We start from the raw sequence: 14,457 nt of genomic DNA, 5'->3' as shown, positions 1-14,457 counted from the left end.
AGAAAAGTGTGAGTCTTTGGCTCGAGAGTCTTCGGCCTGGAGGCTGAGGGGAGGAGGCCATGCATAAACCTTGAGAGGACGGAACGCGGTGAACACATGTCGGGGCAGATGAGACAATGTAAGGCTTGCAGAATGTGGGAGCCCAGGAACAAAGATGGAGCCTCTGGCTGCTACAACTGTTGCAAGTGCATCCAGCTTCAGCTCCTAAAGGACCGTGTTGGGGCACTGGAGATGTAGCTAACGAGAGTTTCCTGGACAGGACAGGACCTACAGTGAGGTTGTCATGCCGAGGATACGGGAAGAACCAAGGTATGTGACAGGGTGGAAATCGTGGAGTGCAGAAGACTCAGGTGGCTGTGCCTAATGAAAACAGGTACGCCCTCTTGGTACAGGTACGCCCTCTTGGTACAGGTACGCCCTCTTGGTCCAGGTACGCTTTCCAGTCCGAGCGGCGGACAGGTCGGTGGCTCCAATCCTAGAGATAGGACTTGACCGGCAGAGCCCTAGTGGTGGGTGACTCCATTGTCCGAGGAGTGGACAGGAGATTTTGTGGCAGCAGATGAGATGCGGGGATGGTCTGTTGCCTCCCCGGTGCCAGGGTTCAGGATGTCACGAGCCGAATTCAGAACATCCTCGAGGGAGAAGGTGAACAGCCGGCAGTAGTTGTGCACGTAGGCACAAACGACATCGGGAAGAAGAGGAAGGAGGTTCTCCAACATGACTTCAGAGAGTTGGGAAGAAGACTGAAATGCCGGACTTCTAGGGTGGTTATCTCTGGATTGCGTCCAGTACCACGTGCTAGTGAGGACAGGGACAGGGAGATAGGGGATCTGAATGTGTGGCTGAGGGGCTGGTGCAGGGAGCAAGGATTTAGATTTATAGACCACTGGGATCTCTTCTGGGGTAGGAGTGACCTGTACAAAAGGGACGGGTTACACCTTAACTGGAGGGGGACCGACATTCTGGCAGGCAGGTTTGCTAGGGCTACACGTGTGGGTTTAAACTAAATAGTGGGGGGGAGGGATTGACAAATTGGGAGTATAAAGATGGAGTTGAAGGGGAAGTGGCTACAGGAAAAATTACAAAAGATTCTCGAATTAATGGGAAGGAAAGCTCGAGAATGGACAACAGAGTAAGGTCAGGGCCAATTGCGAGTGACGCGAGGGGGGAAGTGAATACGGAGGTCAAAGGCTCTATATGAATGCGCGAAGTATAAGGAATAAAGTGGACGAGCTTGAGGCTCAGTTAGAAACTGGCAAGTATGATGTTCTGGGAATTACTGAGACATGGCTGCAAGAGGGTCAGGGCTGGGAACTGAATATTCAAGGATATACGTCCTATCGAAAAGACAGACAGGTGGGCAGAGGGGGTGGGGTTGCCCTGTTGGTGAGGAATGAAATTCAGTCCCTTGCAAGGGGTGACATTGAAACAGGAGATGTGGAGTCAGTATGGATAGAACTAAGGAATTGTAAGGGTAAAAAGACCCTAATGGGACTAATCTACAGGCCCCCAAACAGTAGCCTGGACATAGGGTGCAAGTTGAATCGGGAGTTAAAATTGGCATGTAGCAAAGGTAATGCTGTGGTTGTAATGGGAGATTTCAACATGCAGGTAGACTGGGAAAATCAGGTTGGTACTGGACCTCAAGAAAAGGACTTTGTAGAGTGCCTTCATGATGGATTCTTAGAACAGCTTGTATTGGAGCCTACCAGGGAGAAGGCAATTCTGGATTTAGTGTTGTGTAATGAACCGGATTTGATAAAGGACCTCAAGGTTAATGAGCCATTAGGAGGCAGTGGCCATAACATGGTCAGGTTTAATCTACAATTGGAGAGGGAGAAGAGTAGATCGGAGGTGTCAGTGTTGCAGTTGAATATAGGGGACTAAGGGGCCATGAGGGAGGAGCTGGCCAAAGTTGAATGGAAAGATACTCTAGCAGGGATGACAGTGGAACAACAATGGCAGGTGTTTCTAGGAATAATACAGAAGGTGCAGGATCAGTTCATTCCTAGGAGGAAGAAAGATTCCAAGGGGAGAAAGGGACGACCAAGGCTGACAAGGCACGTCAGGGACAGTATAAAAATAAAAGAGAAGAAGTACAACATAGCAAAGATCAGCGGGCAGCAAGAGGATTGGGTAATGTTTAGAGAACAACAGAAGATAACCAAAAAGACAATGCAGGGAGAAAAGATGAGGTACGAAGGTAAGCTAGTCAAGAATATAAAGCAGGATAATAAAAGCTTCTTTAGGTATGTGAAGAGGAAAAAATTAGTTAAGACCAAAGTTGGACCCTAGAAGACTGAAAAAGGTAAATTTATTATGGGGAACAAGGAAATGGCAGATGAGTTGAACAGGTACTTTGGATCTGTCTTCACTTAGGAGGACACAAACAATCTTCTTGATATAGTAGTGGCCAGAGCATCTGGGGTGACGGAGGAACTGAAGGAAATCCACATTAGGCAGGAAATGGTGTTGGATAGACTGATGGGACTGAATGCTGATAAATCCCCAGGACCTGATGGTCTGCATCCCAGGGTAATTAGGGAAGTGGCTCTAGAAATCATGGATGCATTGGTGATAATTTTCCAATGTTCTATCGACTAAGGATCAGTTCCTGTGGATTATAGGGTAGCTAATGTTATCCCACTTTTTAAGAAAGGCGGGAGAGAGAAAACAGGGGATTATAGACCAGTTAGCTTGACATCGGTGGTGGGGAAGATGCTGGAATCAATCATAAAAGATGAGATAGCCGAACATTTGGATAGCAGTATCAGGATCGGTCCAAGTCAGCATGGATTTACGAAGGGGAAATCATGCTTGTCTAATCTTCTGGAATTTTTTGATGTAACTAGGAAAATGGACAAGGGAGAGCCAGTGGATATAGGGTACCTGCACTTTCAGAAAGCATTTGATAAGGTCCCGCATAGAAGATTAGTGGGCAAAATTAGGGCACATGGTATTGGGGTTAGAGTGCTGACATGGATAGAGAAGTGGTTGGCAGACAGGAAACAAAGACTAGGGATTAATGGGCCCCTTTCAGAATGGCAGGCAGTGACTAGTGGGGTACCGCAAGGCTCAGTGCTGGTACCGCAGCTATTTACAATATACAACAATGATTTGGATGAAGGGATTCAAAGTAACATTAGCAAATTTGCAGATGACACAAAGCTGGGTGGCAGTGTGAACTGTGAGGAGGATGCTATGAGAATGCAGGGTGACTTGGACAGGTTGGGGGAGTGGGCAGATGCATGGCAGATGCAGTTTAATGCAGATAAATGTGAGGTTATCCACTTTGGTAGCAAAAACAGGAAGGCAGATTATCTAAATGGCGACAAGTTAGGAAAAGGGGAAGTACAATGGGATCTGGGGGTCCTTGAACATCAGTCTATGAAAGTAAGCATGCAGGTACAGCAGGCAGTGAAGAAAGCGAATGGCATGTTGGCCTTCATAACAAGAGGAATCGAATATAGGAGCAAAGAGGTACTTCTGTAGTTGTACAGAGCCCTAGTGGGACCACACCTGGAGTAGTGTGTGCAGTTTTGGTCCCCTAATTTGAGGAAGGACATTCTTGTTATTGAGGGAGTGCAGCGTAGGTTTACAAGGTTAATTCCCGGGATGGTGGGACTGTCATATGCTGAAAGAATGGAGCAGCTGGGCTTGTACACTCTGGAGTTTAGAAGGATGAGAGGGTATCTCATTGAAACATATAAGATTGTTAAGGGCTTGGACACGCTAGAGGCAGGAAACATGTTCCCGGTGTTGGGGGAGTCCAGAACCAGGGGCCACAATTTAAGAATAAGGAGTAGGCCATTTAGAACGGAGACGAGGAAACACTTTTTCTCACAGAGTGGTGAGTCTGCGGAATTCTCTGCCTCAGAGGGCGGTGGAGGCAGGTTCTCTGGATGCTTTCAAAAGAGAGCTAGATAGGGCTCTTAAAAATAGTGAAGTCAGGGGATATGGGGAGAAGGCAGGAACGGGGAACTGATTGGGGATGATCAGCCATGATCACATTGAATCACAACTGGCTCGAAGGGCCGAATGGCCTCTACTCCTGCACCTATTGTTTATTGTCTATATCACTCTTTTCCCTTACCCTTAACTAGTCAGCTTAGTCTAGTCCGAAGTGTTCCTTCATACACATAATCAGAACAATATCTGTTGCATTGAACGAAAAGTAAAACTGTGCATGAATTAGAACCATGTGTGTTGTTGACACCAGTATCTTGTAGCTCCTCTAGAATCCTTGGCATTGATTGACAGGCGGCTGGGCGCTGACCTGTGGGAGGCGGGGTTGAACCCGGAAGTGTTTGGTGGTTGACAAGGAGCTGGCCCAAGATGGCGTCGCGACCAGGATCAGGCGGCGGCGCTGGAGGCGGCAGAGGGTAGGCGGGGGCTGGCGGGGACCGGCGGGGGCTGGCGGGGACCGGCGGGGGCGGGCGGGGACCGGCGGGGACTGGCGGGGACCGGCGGGGGCCGGCGGGGGCCGGCGGGGGCTGGCGGGGGCCGGCGGGGGCTGGCGGGGGCTGGCGGCGATGGCGGGACTGGCGGCGATGGGGGGGGCCGGGCCGGGGGCTGGCGGGGCTGGCGGGGCCGGGCGGGGACTGATGGCGGGGGCGGGGCGGGGAGTCGGGGGCTGATGGCGGGGCCTGGCGGGGGTCTGATGGCGATGGCGGGGGCCGGGGTCTGGTGGCGGGCGGGGGCTGGCGGTGACTGGAGCCGGCTGGCGGGGACTGGCGGGGCCGGAGCCGGAGGCTGATGGCGGGGCCGGAGCCGGGGCCGGAGCCGGGGGCTGGTAGCGGGGCAGCGCCGCTCCACTCGCGTTTCATGCGGCGAGTGAGAGACTCCACATTTGCCGGCTCTGTGTCTGTCCCCCGCCAGCCCTTCCCGCCCATCCGCTCTCAGCCTGAAATTAACCAAAGCCATCCCCTCCCTTATTGTTGTTAAAATGGGCAGAGTGGAAGAGGGGCAGGAATTTAATCCCTCTTCCCAAACTGTGGAGTTGCTGTTTAATCTGAAGGGGAACGTGATGTGCAGTACACTGAATAATTGATGTTGTGGAAGGAAATCGGCCCCTCATGCATCTTTCATCTGACGTTATCTCTTTTCATCCAACATTATTAATTTAGAGTCAAGAGTGTTTTATTGTCGTATGTCCCGGATGGGACAATTATATTCTTACTTGCTGCAGCACAACAGAATATGTGAATATGTAAACAAAGTACATAATGGGAGAAGTTTAAAAAAAATTCAATAAATAATATATAGTGCAATAATAATAGTCTTTAGCTGTTCAGAGCTCAGAGCTTATTTGTTGTAGTGTTTAATAGGAGGGTTGCATGTAAGGTCATCGGGTCAAAGGGCGTGACGCACGGAGCAGCTCAATCCACGTGGAGGACATGGCAGCCTCCAGCACACACTTAACACACAGGACGCATACCTTCTTACCTGTTAAAAACCGCCAAAATTGTCATTTTTTGCGCTATAAATACTTGTGGGTGCTGTCATTGAAAGCGGGAAGGTTTGCTCTGAACCCGAGCACCAAGGTGTAAGTGGCCGAAGGAGCACTTCCCCCGGGACAACCGCACTCTCGCCCCGGGGTCAGCGCTGTCCGGCCATGGCCGCCCTCCGCCCTGTCTCCCCCTGTTGGCCGCACTGTCACGGTCTGTGGGTCGGCAGGGCACACACAGGGCCGGGTGTAGCAGGGCCGGGGGGAAGAAAGGGTGGGGGGCCGGGGGGAGAGTGGCTGGGGCGAAGAAGGGGCGAGGGGCCAGGGCCGCGGCTCCAGGCAACGTCAGCTGCAGCAGAGTTGGGGACGGTCTGCTCCCTCCACACACCCAGCGGCACCCTGACCTCTTCCTCCCACCCCCGGCCGCGGGGATCGACGGCCCGGGGTCCGCGGGTGTGCAGTCAGTCCGGATGCTGGGCCAGAAGAAGGGCCGGCTGTGCTGACAGCCATAGTAAATGCTTACCTGTAGTTCACTGCGTGCCCTCCAGTTGTCGTTGCGTGGCAACAGTACAGGTCACGGGTCGTGACCTCGACTCCGCGCAACCTCCCTATAGCCTGATGGCTGTAGGGAGGAAGGTACACAAAATTGCTGGAGAAACTCAGCGGGTGCAGCAGCATCTATGGAGTGAAGGAAATAGGCGACGTTTCGGGCCGAAACCCTTCTTCAGGCTGTAGGGAGGAAGCTGTTCCTGAACCTGGACATTACAGTTTTCAGGCTTCTGTGCCTTCTTGATGGCAATGGTGAAATAAGTGTGTGGTCATGATGGTGTGGGTCATTGATGATTTTGGCTGCGTTTTTCAGGCAGCGACTACGATAGATCCCATCGATGTTGGGGAGGTCAAAGCCGGTGATGGACTGGGCAGTGGTCATAACTTTTTGTAGTCTTTTCCGCTCCTGGAGTTGCCAAACCAGGCCACGATGCAACCAGTCAGAATGCTGTCTACTGTAGAAGTTTAGGAGAATCCTCTTCGACATGCCAAATCTCTGTAAGTAGAGTCGCTGATGTGCCTTCTTTATAATTGCATTGGTGTGCTGGGTCCAGGAAAGATCTTCTGATATATGCACGCCCAGATAATTGAAGTTATTGACCCTCTCCACCATCGAAGGGATCTATAAACAGGATTGTGTGTCCGCATACCTTCCCCGACCAAAGTCCACAATCAGTTCCTTGGTCTTACTGATGTTGAGAGCCAGGTTGTTGTGCTGGCACCATTTGGTCACTCGGTCAATCTCACTTTGATTCTCTGACATCCCCATCTGTGATTCGTCCCACAACAGTGGTGTTGTCGGCGAACTTGATGATGGAGTTTGCACTATGTTCGGCTACACAGTCATGGGTATAGAGTGAGTAAAGCAGGGGGGCTGAGCATGCAGCCTTGAGGTGCTCCTGTTCCTTCTTCTTTTTCTTGCGTATGGCATGCACAGCCTAAAGTTGTCGGACAACTTGTTCTATTTGATCTTATTTGATTGTGCATGCCGGGTTGATTGCATTTGTCAAAACAGGGTGGACCACGTGAAGATTGCAATCTCCCACCCCATACTAATTGTTCCTGAGGATGAAGTGTTTCCGCCAATTCGATCAGTCTGTGGATGAGGAAGTCGCGAATCCAATTGCAGAGGGATGCGCAGAGACCCAGTTCCGTGAGCTTGGTAACCAGCTTGGAAGGGATGATGGTTATAAACGCCGAGCTGTAGTCTATAAAAAAACCAGCCTAAATAAGTGTTTTTATTGTCCAAGTGGTCCAATGTGGACAAGTGCAACTTGCTTGATTAACGAGGGATTCAACAATTTGATCGCAGTTTCCCAGTTCCCCGGTTCTCTGTTCTTCCGCTTCCTCGCATTTAAAACAATGATGGTGTAATAAAAGCATTCATAAAATCAATAATCATATTCCAATAATCATGACAATGAAGTTTCTCAGGGTTGGGTTGATTGAATAAAACTGCTTTGAAATTGTCTCGTTTATGTCCCCAGTGTGTAAGTATATAACATGAACTATATTTTTTGATGCTCAGGAGGCCTGGCTACACCTAATGTTTATTGTTTCCGATTGTTCCCGATGTTGGGGAAGTCCAGGACAAGGGGTCACAGCTTAAGGATATGGGGGAAATCCTTTAAAACCGAGATGAGAAAAACTTTTTTCACACAATCTCTGGAACTCTCTGCCACAGAGGGTAGTTGAGGCCAGTTCATTAGCTCTATTTAAGAGGGAGTTAGATGTGGCCCTTGTGGCTAAGGGGATTAGAGGGTATGGAGAGAAGGCAGGTACGGGATACTGAGTTGGATGATCAGCCATGATCATATTGAATGGCGGTGCAGGCTCGAAGGGCCGAATGGCCTACTCCTGCACCTAATTTCTATGTTTCTATGTTTAGTTTTGGACACAACTGGCATGAATGAATGGTTGATTTTTCTGCTGGCTTGTTGAGCACTGCTTACCAAAAAATCCCTGTAGCAAAACATGGAAGGAGAATTTGTGACCTACAATTCTTTTTACTCTGCTATTTTAGATAACCATACAGTCATCTATCTGATGTGGTAATGATCAGCTATGATCACATTGAATGGTGATGCTGGCTCGAAGGGCCGAATGGCCTGCTCCTGCACTTATTGTCTATGTATCTATGTAATGTAGTGGTTAAGTTACTGGAGTATCAGCCAAAATCCAGGACCAAAGGCATGAATTTACATTCCAGTGTGGTCACTGAGGAAGTTTTGATAATTAAAACTTGAATTACTTTGCAACTGCTTGACATATTAGATTCACTTTTAAAGAAAAATAATAATTCCTGTCTGGTCTGTAAGTGACAATGAATCAACCAAACTGGTTGTCCCATGACTGCCTTTCTGAATATTGACTGAATATTCAAGGGCAATTAGAAATTGCATGAATTCATTAAGAAAGTAAAAGTTAGGGCCACCAATTATGTTTTAAAGCAGACATTTTGAAAACCACCTTCATAATAAAAAGAAATGTAATTCAAATATTGCTAATGTCAAACTGATCATTGTCCAAAAAAAACCATGTTTCTTTTCCTCATTCCATCCCCTGCCTGGTCATGTTATTATGGTTCTATCTGTAATTGGCTAGAAATGGGATTCGAGTGGATGGCATTACTAGTTTAGCTTTATGCTAATCGAACAGCAAATGATTACTGCATTGAATAAGATTCAGGAAGATAAAACCAGGAATATTTTTTAAATTTTAATAGGAATATTAAATATTAAACACCCCTCAGGGTGTTTTCTGCCTTAAGGTCTCTAACTAGTGGTGGTCCGCAGGGATCTGGTCTGCAACTTTTGTTGTGTGTGTGATAAACACACACCGCAAACACTGCACACATCACGCACACATATGAAGGCTGGCAAAGTGTACAGCAGGAAATGGATGTTACAGATGATGGCAGATAGAGTTTAATCCATGTGTGGGAAAGAACTGCAGATGCTGGGTTAAATCGAAGATAGACGCAAATTGTTGGAGTAACTCAAGTGAAGTGTCAAGAGTTTTTTGTCATGTGTCCCAGGTAGGACAATGAAATTTTTGCATTGCTGCAGCACAACAGAATATTGTAGGCATAAATACAGATCAGATCAGTGTGTCCATATACCATTGAATATATATATCTATATCTATATATTACTAAATCTTTGATCTTGACCGATTTTGGCCGACTGTGCAGCGATTTCCGAGAGAATGCCGCCACCTACGGCCGTCATTTTTGGCCACCTCGCTCAGAGCCCCCCTCCGCCGTATGAGTGCGGAGGATCTTTTCCGTCGATGAAAAATGAGAGATATATTGATGTTTTTACAAAATTCCCCATTCTCTCTGCTGCCCCCATTGGCGGCAGGGGGAGGGACTATAAAACCAGGAAGTGTCGTGTCTCACTCAGTCTCTGCCAGAACCAGAAAGCGAGAGGGTCACGGCTCACGGCTCTCTGAGCTGCGAATAACACTGAAGGCACGTCTACTCCATGGTGAGTCCCCTCGATGCGGCTGTAAAGTGGCTGCAGCCCTTTTTAAAAAGTTTGTGTTCACAAAGTGAATTTTGGTTGTTCGGTGGCAGCAGCCCAATTGTTTGCCTTGGCTTGGCTTTTAAAATCGTTGCAACAGTTGGATGCCTGCCCAGGCATCCATACAGCCCACAATGTCTATACTAGCCCTCTAGAAACCAGTACCTTCGGCCCACAACACCCATACTAGCGCAACAGACAGCCCCCCCCACTGGCTAGCAGTATTGGTGACCAGCCCTCCCGTGTGATGCTGGGACCCAACGGGTCCCACTTAGTCTAGTATATATATATAAACAGATAAAGTGCAATAGGCTGTTATAGTTCAGAGTTTGTTTGAAGTTGTGTTTAATAGCCTGATGGCTGTGGGGAAGAAGTTGTTCCTGAACCTGGATGTTGTAGATTTCTGGCTCCTGTACCTTCTACCTGATGGCAGTGGAGAGGTGAGTGTGTGGCAAGGATGTTGTGGGTCCTTGATGATGCTGCCAGCCTTTTTGAGGCAGCGACTGCGATAGATCCCCTCGATGGTAGGGAGGTCGGAGCCGATGATGGACTGGGCAGTTTGCAACTTTTTGCAGCCTTTTCCGTTCCTGGACGCTCAGGTTGCCGTACCAAGCCACGATGCAACTGGTCAGCATGCTCTCTACTATGACACATTTCCACCAATACGGACAGACTGTGGTCTGTGGATGAGGAAATCGAGGATCCAATTGCAGAGGGATGCGCAGAGACCCCGATCTGAGATGTTGGAAACCAGCTTGGAGGGGATGATGGTATTAAATGCTGAGCTGTAATTAATGAATAACAGCCTGATATATAAGTTTTTGTTGGTCCAGCGGGAAAGGCAGCATCTCTGGAGATTAGGAATGGGTGATATTTCGGGTCAAGAAAGGTCTGAAGAAGGGTTTTGACCCGAAATGTCACCCAATGCTTAGTTACTCCAGCATTTTTCATCTACCATCCAAGCAAGCGTGAGATGTTGCACATTGGGAGGTCGAATATAAAAGGAAAATTGACAGACAGTGGCAAGACTCTTCACAACATTTATGCACAGAGGGATTTGTACAAGAGTCAGGATGTCATGTTGCAGCTTTCTAAAACGTTGGTGTGTGTGTATATGTGTGTGTTTTTATGATAAAAGTGTTAATTCATGCAGAGTAATGTGGGTTTTTTTTCCCATCAAGTGTATAACGAGCATTTTTATTAAAAGTCGGGAAACATTGTTAGATTTGTATGCTACCAATGTTCCCTGTAGGAGGGGAGGAGCACTAGGACCCAGTAGAGTCAGACCACATGCCGTCTGCATGGTGGAGGTTGTGGGCCTGGTGCTGAGCTTGGAATTCTGGGGAGGTGACGGCTCTGGCCCGCTGGTGGCCGGTGGAGCGGCGAGGGTCGGCGGAGCCCCTGGTGGAGGCCCGTGGGGGGGGGCCTGGAGTAGAGATACGTGTCGGCAGCACAGAGACGGTAAATGTCGGCGACAGCGGCGGTGGGTGGGTGTGAGTGGGTGGGTGGGTGTGAGTGGGTGGGTGGGTGTGAGTGGGTGGGTGGGTGTGAGTGGGTGGGTGTGAGTGGGCGGGTGGGTGTGAGTGAGTGGGGTGGGTGTGGTGTGTGGTGTGGGTGGGGTGGGGGTGGGTGGGTGGGTGGGTGGGTGTGGGTGGGTGGGTGGGTGTGAGTGGGTGGGTGGGTGTGAGTGGGTGGGTGGGTGTGAGTGGGTGGGTGGGAGGGTGGGTGGGTGTGAGTGGGTGGGTGGGGTGAGTGTGGTGGGTGTGTGGTGGGTGGTGGGTGTGTGTGGGTGTGAGTGGGTGGGGTGGGTGTGAGTGGGGTGGGCGGGTGTGAGTGGGGTGCGATCGGGCGGGCGGGTGTGTGTGAGTGGGTGGGCGTGTGAGTGAGATGGTGTGTGTGGGTGAGTGTGCGTGTGAGTGGGTGCGGGTGGGTGGGTGTGTGCGGGTGGGTGTGTGTGCGCATGTGAGTAGGTGTGAAGACCTAGAGCTGCGGGAGAGTCAGGGTGAGTTGATGCTGGGCCGCCACCTCTGTAAAAATACATGATTATCGTCTTTTTCTTTACTTGCTTGATAATTATATTTCATGATAATTAATGAGTACCACCGTGCAATATTTTGACATATTGTTAAATTATTATATGTTTTATTGTACTAGCTATACACTGGGATGTAGTATACTGGATTTACTGGACTTTATCCTGCACTAAACGTTATAGTCTTTATCCTGTATCTGTACACTGTGGATGGCTGGATTGTAATCATGTATACTCTTTTTGCTGACTGGATAGCATGCAACAAAAAGCTTTTCACTGTACCTCGATACACATGACAATAACATACTAATCTAAACTAAGGGTCGAAGGACATAGGTTTAAAGTGACTGCCAGAAAATCTTACAATATGTAAAGGGGATCTTTTTACATGGAGTAGTTATGATCCAGGATGCATTGTTGGAGAGTGGTGGATGCAGATTCCATTAGTGACTTTCAAAACAAAATCGGATCAACAGTTAAAGTTCAAAGATTTGCTAGATTTCTACTGACGTAAAGTAGGTCACATTGGGAGCACCGAATGAAGTAGGTAAAGTTTGAAGAGGTGTACCTAAATTTCTGTGTCGTCTGGAAAGGTTTCTATGGTCCCTGGATGGAATTGAGAGAACAAATGTTGGGATAGTTCTAACATTTCCTATTGTTGCAGGAAAAGGTACCTGGGAAGGAGGTGGTTTGGGTGAGCTGGAGTGAGCAAACCAAGCAGAGTAAAGGAAGATTTAAAGGACTATGGGCCAAACAAAGGCATTTGGGCCTAGTGTAGATGGGGCATCTTGGTCAGCATCGGCACGTTTCTGTGCTATATATGTGTCTGCACTGTGGAAAGGGGTGGTTGAATGTAGCTGGGGAGGAGTCGGGATAGTGAGGATCAGTGGAACTCTATCCTTGGTCCTTCTGGAAGAAGGGAAGTGAAAACGGAACAGCAGGAGACTGAGGGGAGGTAGGAAAGGACTTCCTCCATAACATTGGTTGGAGGGTGACTTTAGTTTGGAGATACAGCATAGAAATAAGCCCTTTGACTCAGTGAGTCCACTTCGACCATCTGGTTCTATGTTATCCCAATTTTTCATCCACTCTACACACTAGGGGCAATTTACAGTGGCTAATTAACCTACAAACCCACATGTCTTTGGGATGTTGGAGGAAACCAGAACACCTGGAGGAAACCCACGTGGTCACAGCGAGAACATGCAAACTGCACACAACAGTACCCGAGGTCAGGATCGAACCCAGGTCTCTACCAGCTGTGCCACTGTGCCATCCTAGTGTGGAAAGCCTCGCCTTGGAAGCAGATGCTACGGAGATAGAGAAATTGAGAGTAAGGGATGGCGTCCCTGCAAGAAGCACGATTGGAAGAGGTGTCAAGGAAACTGTCAGTGGATTTATAGTAACAATAATAATAATACATTTTATTTATGGGCGCCTTTCAAGAGTCTCAAGGACACCTTACAAAAATTTAGCAGGTAGAGGAAAAACATGTAAGGGGAATGAAATAAATAGTAGAGACATGACTAGTACACAAAGTAAAGACAGAATTCAATACAAAACACAATATGAGGCAATTAATGCACAGACGAAAAGGGAGGGGGACGTGGGGCTAAGGATAGGCAGAGGTGAAGAGATGGGTCTTGAGGCGGGACTGGAAGATGGTGAGGGACACGGAATTGCGGATCAGTTGGGGGGAGGGAGTTCCAGAGCCTGGGAGCTGCCCTGGAGAAAGCTCTGTCCCCTAAACTGCGGAGGTTGGACTTGTGGATGGAGAGGAGACCGGCAGATGTGGATCTGAGGGACCGTGAGGGTTGGTAGGGGGAGAGGAGGTCAGTGAGACATGTGGGGGCCAAATGGTGGAGGGCTTTGTAGGTGAGGATAGTAGACATCAGTTGATAGTCTACACCCTGTGATGGAGACAGAGGGATTCCTGAAATTCACTTGGACTATCCCTGACCACTCTCTCCATTTCTCTACCTCTTTGTCTCCTCCAGCACTTTGTTTTTTGATTACTTTAGGTCTCTCGAGTAGGATTTTTGCTCACCAACTGTCGAGACTAACATATTTATTCTCTTTAAGCAGTTATTAGGCACATTGCATAAATAATTGTTAATATTTTTTTATTGTTTATGTGTGATATTGTTCAATTATGAGTCATAATGGTAATGCGCTGTGAAAGAAATGTAATCTCAGATGGAAAAGCCTGTTCAGTTATAGCTCCCACCCAGAACCACGATTTTTAATAAATAGGTTGGATTCTCCGGTCCTAAGTTAAGTAAATAATTGCAAACACTAGTACCTCGGTGTTCTTATTTCAAATGTACTGACATAATTTAGTAATTGTAAAGGTTTTCTGTCAGTAGTTTGATTTTGAAGCTAAAAATAATCAATGTGGTGATTTAAGAGATGAAATTTGCTCGGTTTATATTCTAAGGTCAGGAAAAAACTTGCTTGTTTTTTGCAGGTCTGGTCTTCTCCTTTGCTAGCATTCTTCACGTCATGATCACACAGTAATTGATTATGATCCAGTAGAGCCAAGAGATGCAGGTGCTGGAATCTTGAGCAAAATACAAAGTGTTGAAGGAACTCAGCAGATCAGGCAGCCTATGCAAAGTGAATGGTCAGATTACCTTTTGGGTTGGGACCCTTCAGACTGGTTGGAGTGTGGGGGAGAAAGCTGGAGAAGAGAAGTGGGGGCATGACACAGTCTGTCAAGCAGCAGGTGAAAACAGGTGAGGGGGTGATTGGCAAATGGATGAAGTGAGTTACTTGGACTAGAGGAGAAAAGGAGACAATATCGTGTTAGAAAAGGAGGGAATAGGAGGACTGAACTGTAAAGATAGAGTGAAGGATATAGGTAGAATGCAATGGGGGGTGGGTTAAGGGGAATGGGGGACGGGGAT

At 48.2% G+C, this 14,457-nt stretch overlaps 1 protein-coding gene across 7 annotated transcripts in view; it reads left to right on the top strand.

Moving 5' to 3' along the window:
* Window positions 1-4,266: 4,266 nt before the first annotated feature.
* synrg (synergin, gamma) overlaps window positions 4,267-14,457 on the top strand; it is a 123,760-nt gene continuing 113,569 nt past the window's right edge. For 5 of the 7 annotated variants that reach the window (XM_055658211.1, XM_055658210.1, XM_055658208.1 and 2 more), the window contains exon 1: window positions 4,267-4,382. In XM_055658211.1, the coding sequence (XP_055514186.1) occupies window positions 4,336-4,382 (47 nt within the window). In that variant the 5' untranslated portion in view covers window positions 4,267-4,335. The remainder of the gene's footprint in view (window positions 4,383-14,457) is intronic. The other 2 variants (XM_055658214.1, XM_055658213.1) reach the window with 1 other exon arrangement.

The sequence above is a fragment of the Leucoraja erinacea genome, chromosome 28 (genome assembly GCF_028641065.1).
Source record: "Leucoraja erinacea ecotype New England chromosome 28, Leri_hhj_1, whole genome shotgun sequence".
NCBI lineage: Eukaryota > Metazoa > Chordata > Chondrichthyes > Rajiformes > Rajidae > Leucoraja > Leucoraja erinaceus.
Note: the sequence above shows the minus strand (reverse complement) of the source record. Positions and strands in the feature narration are given on the sequence as shown.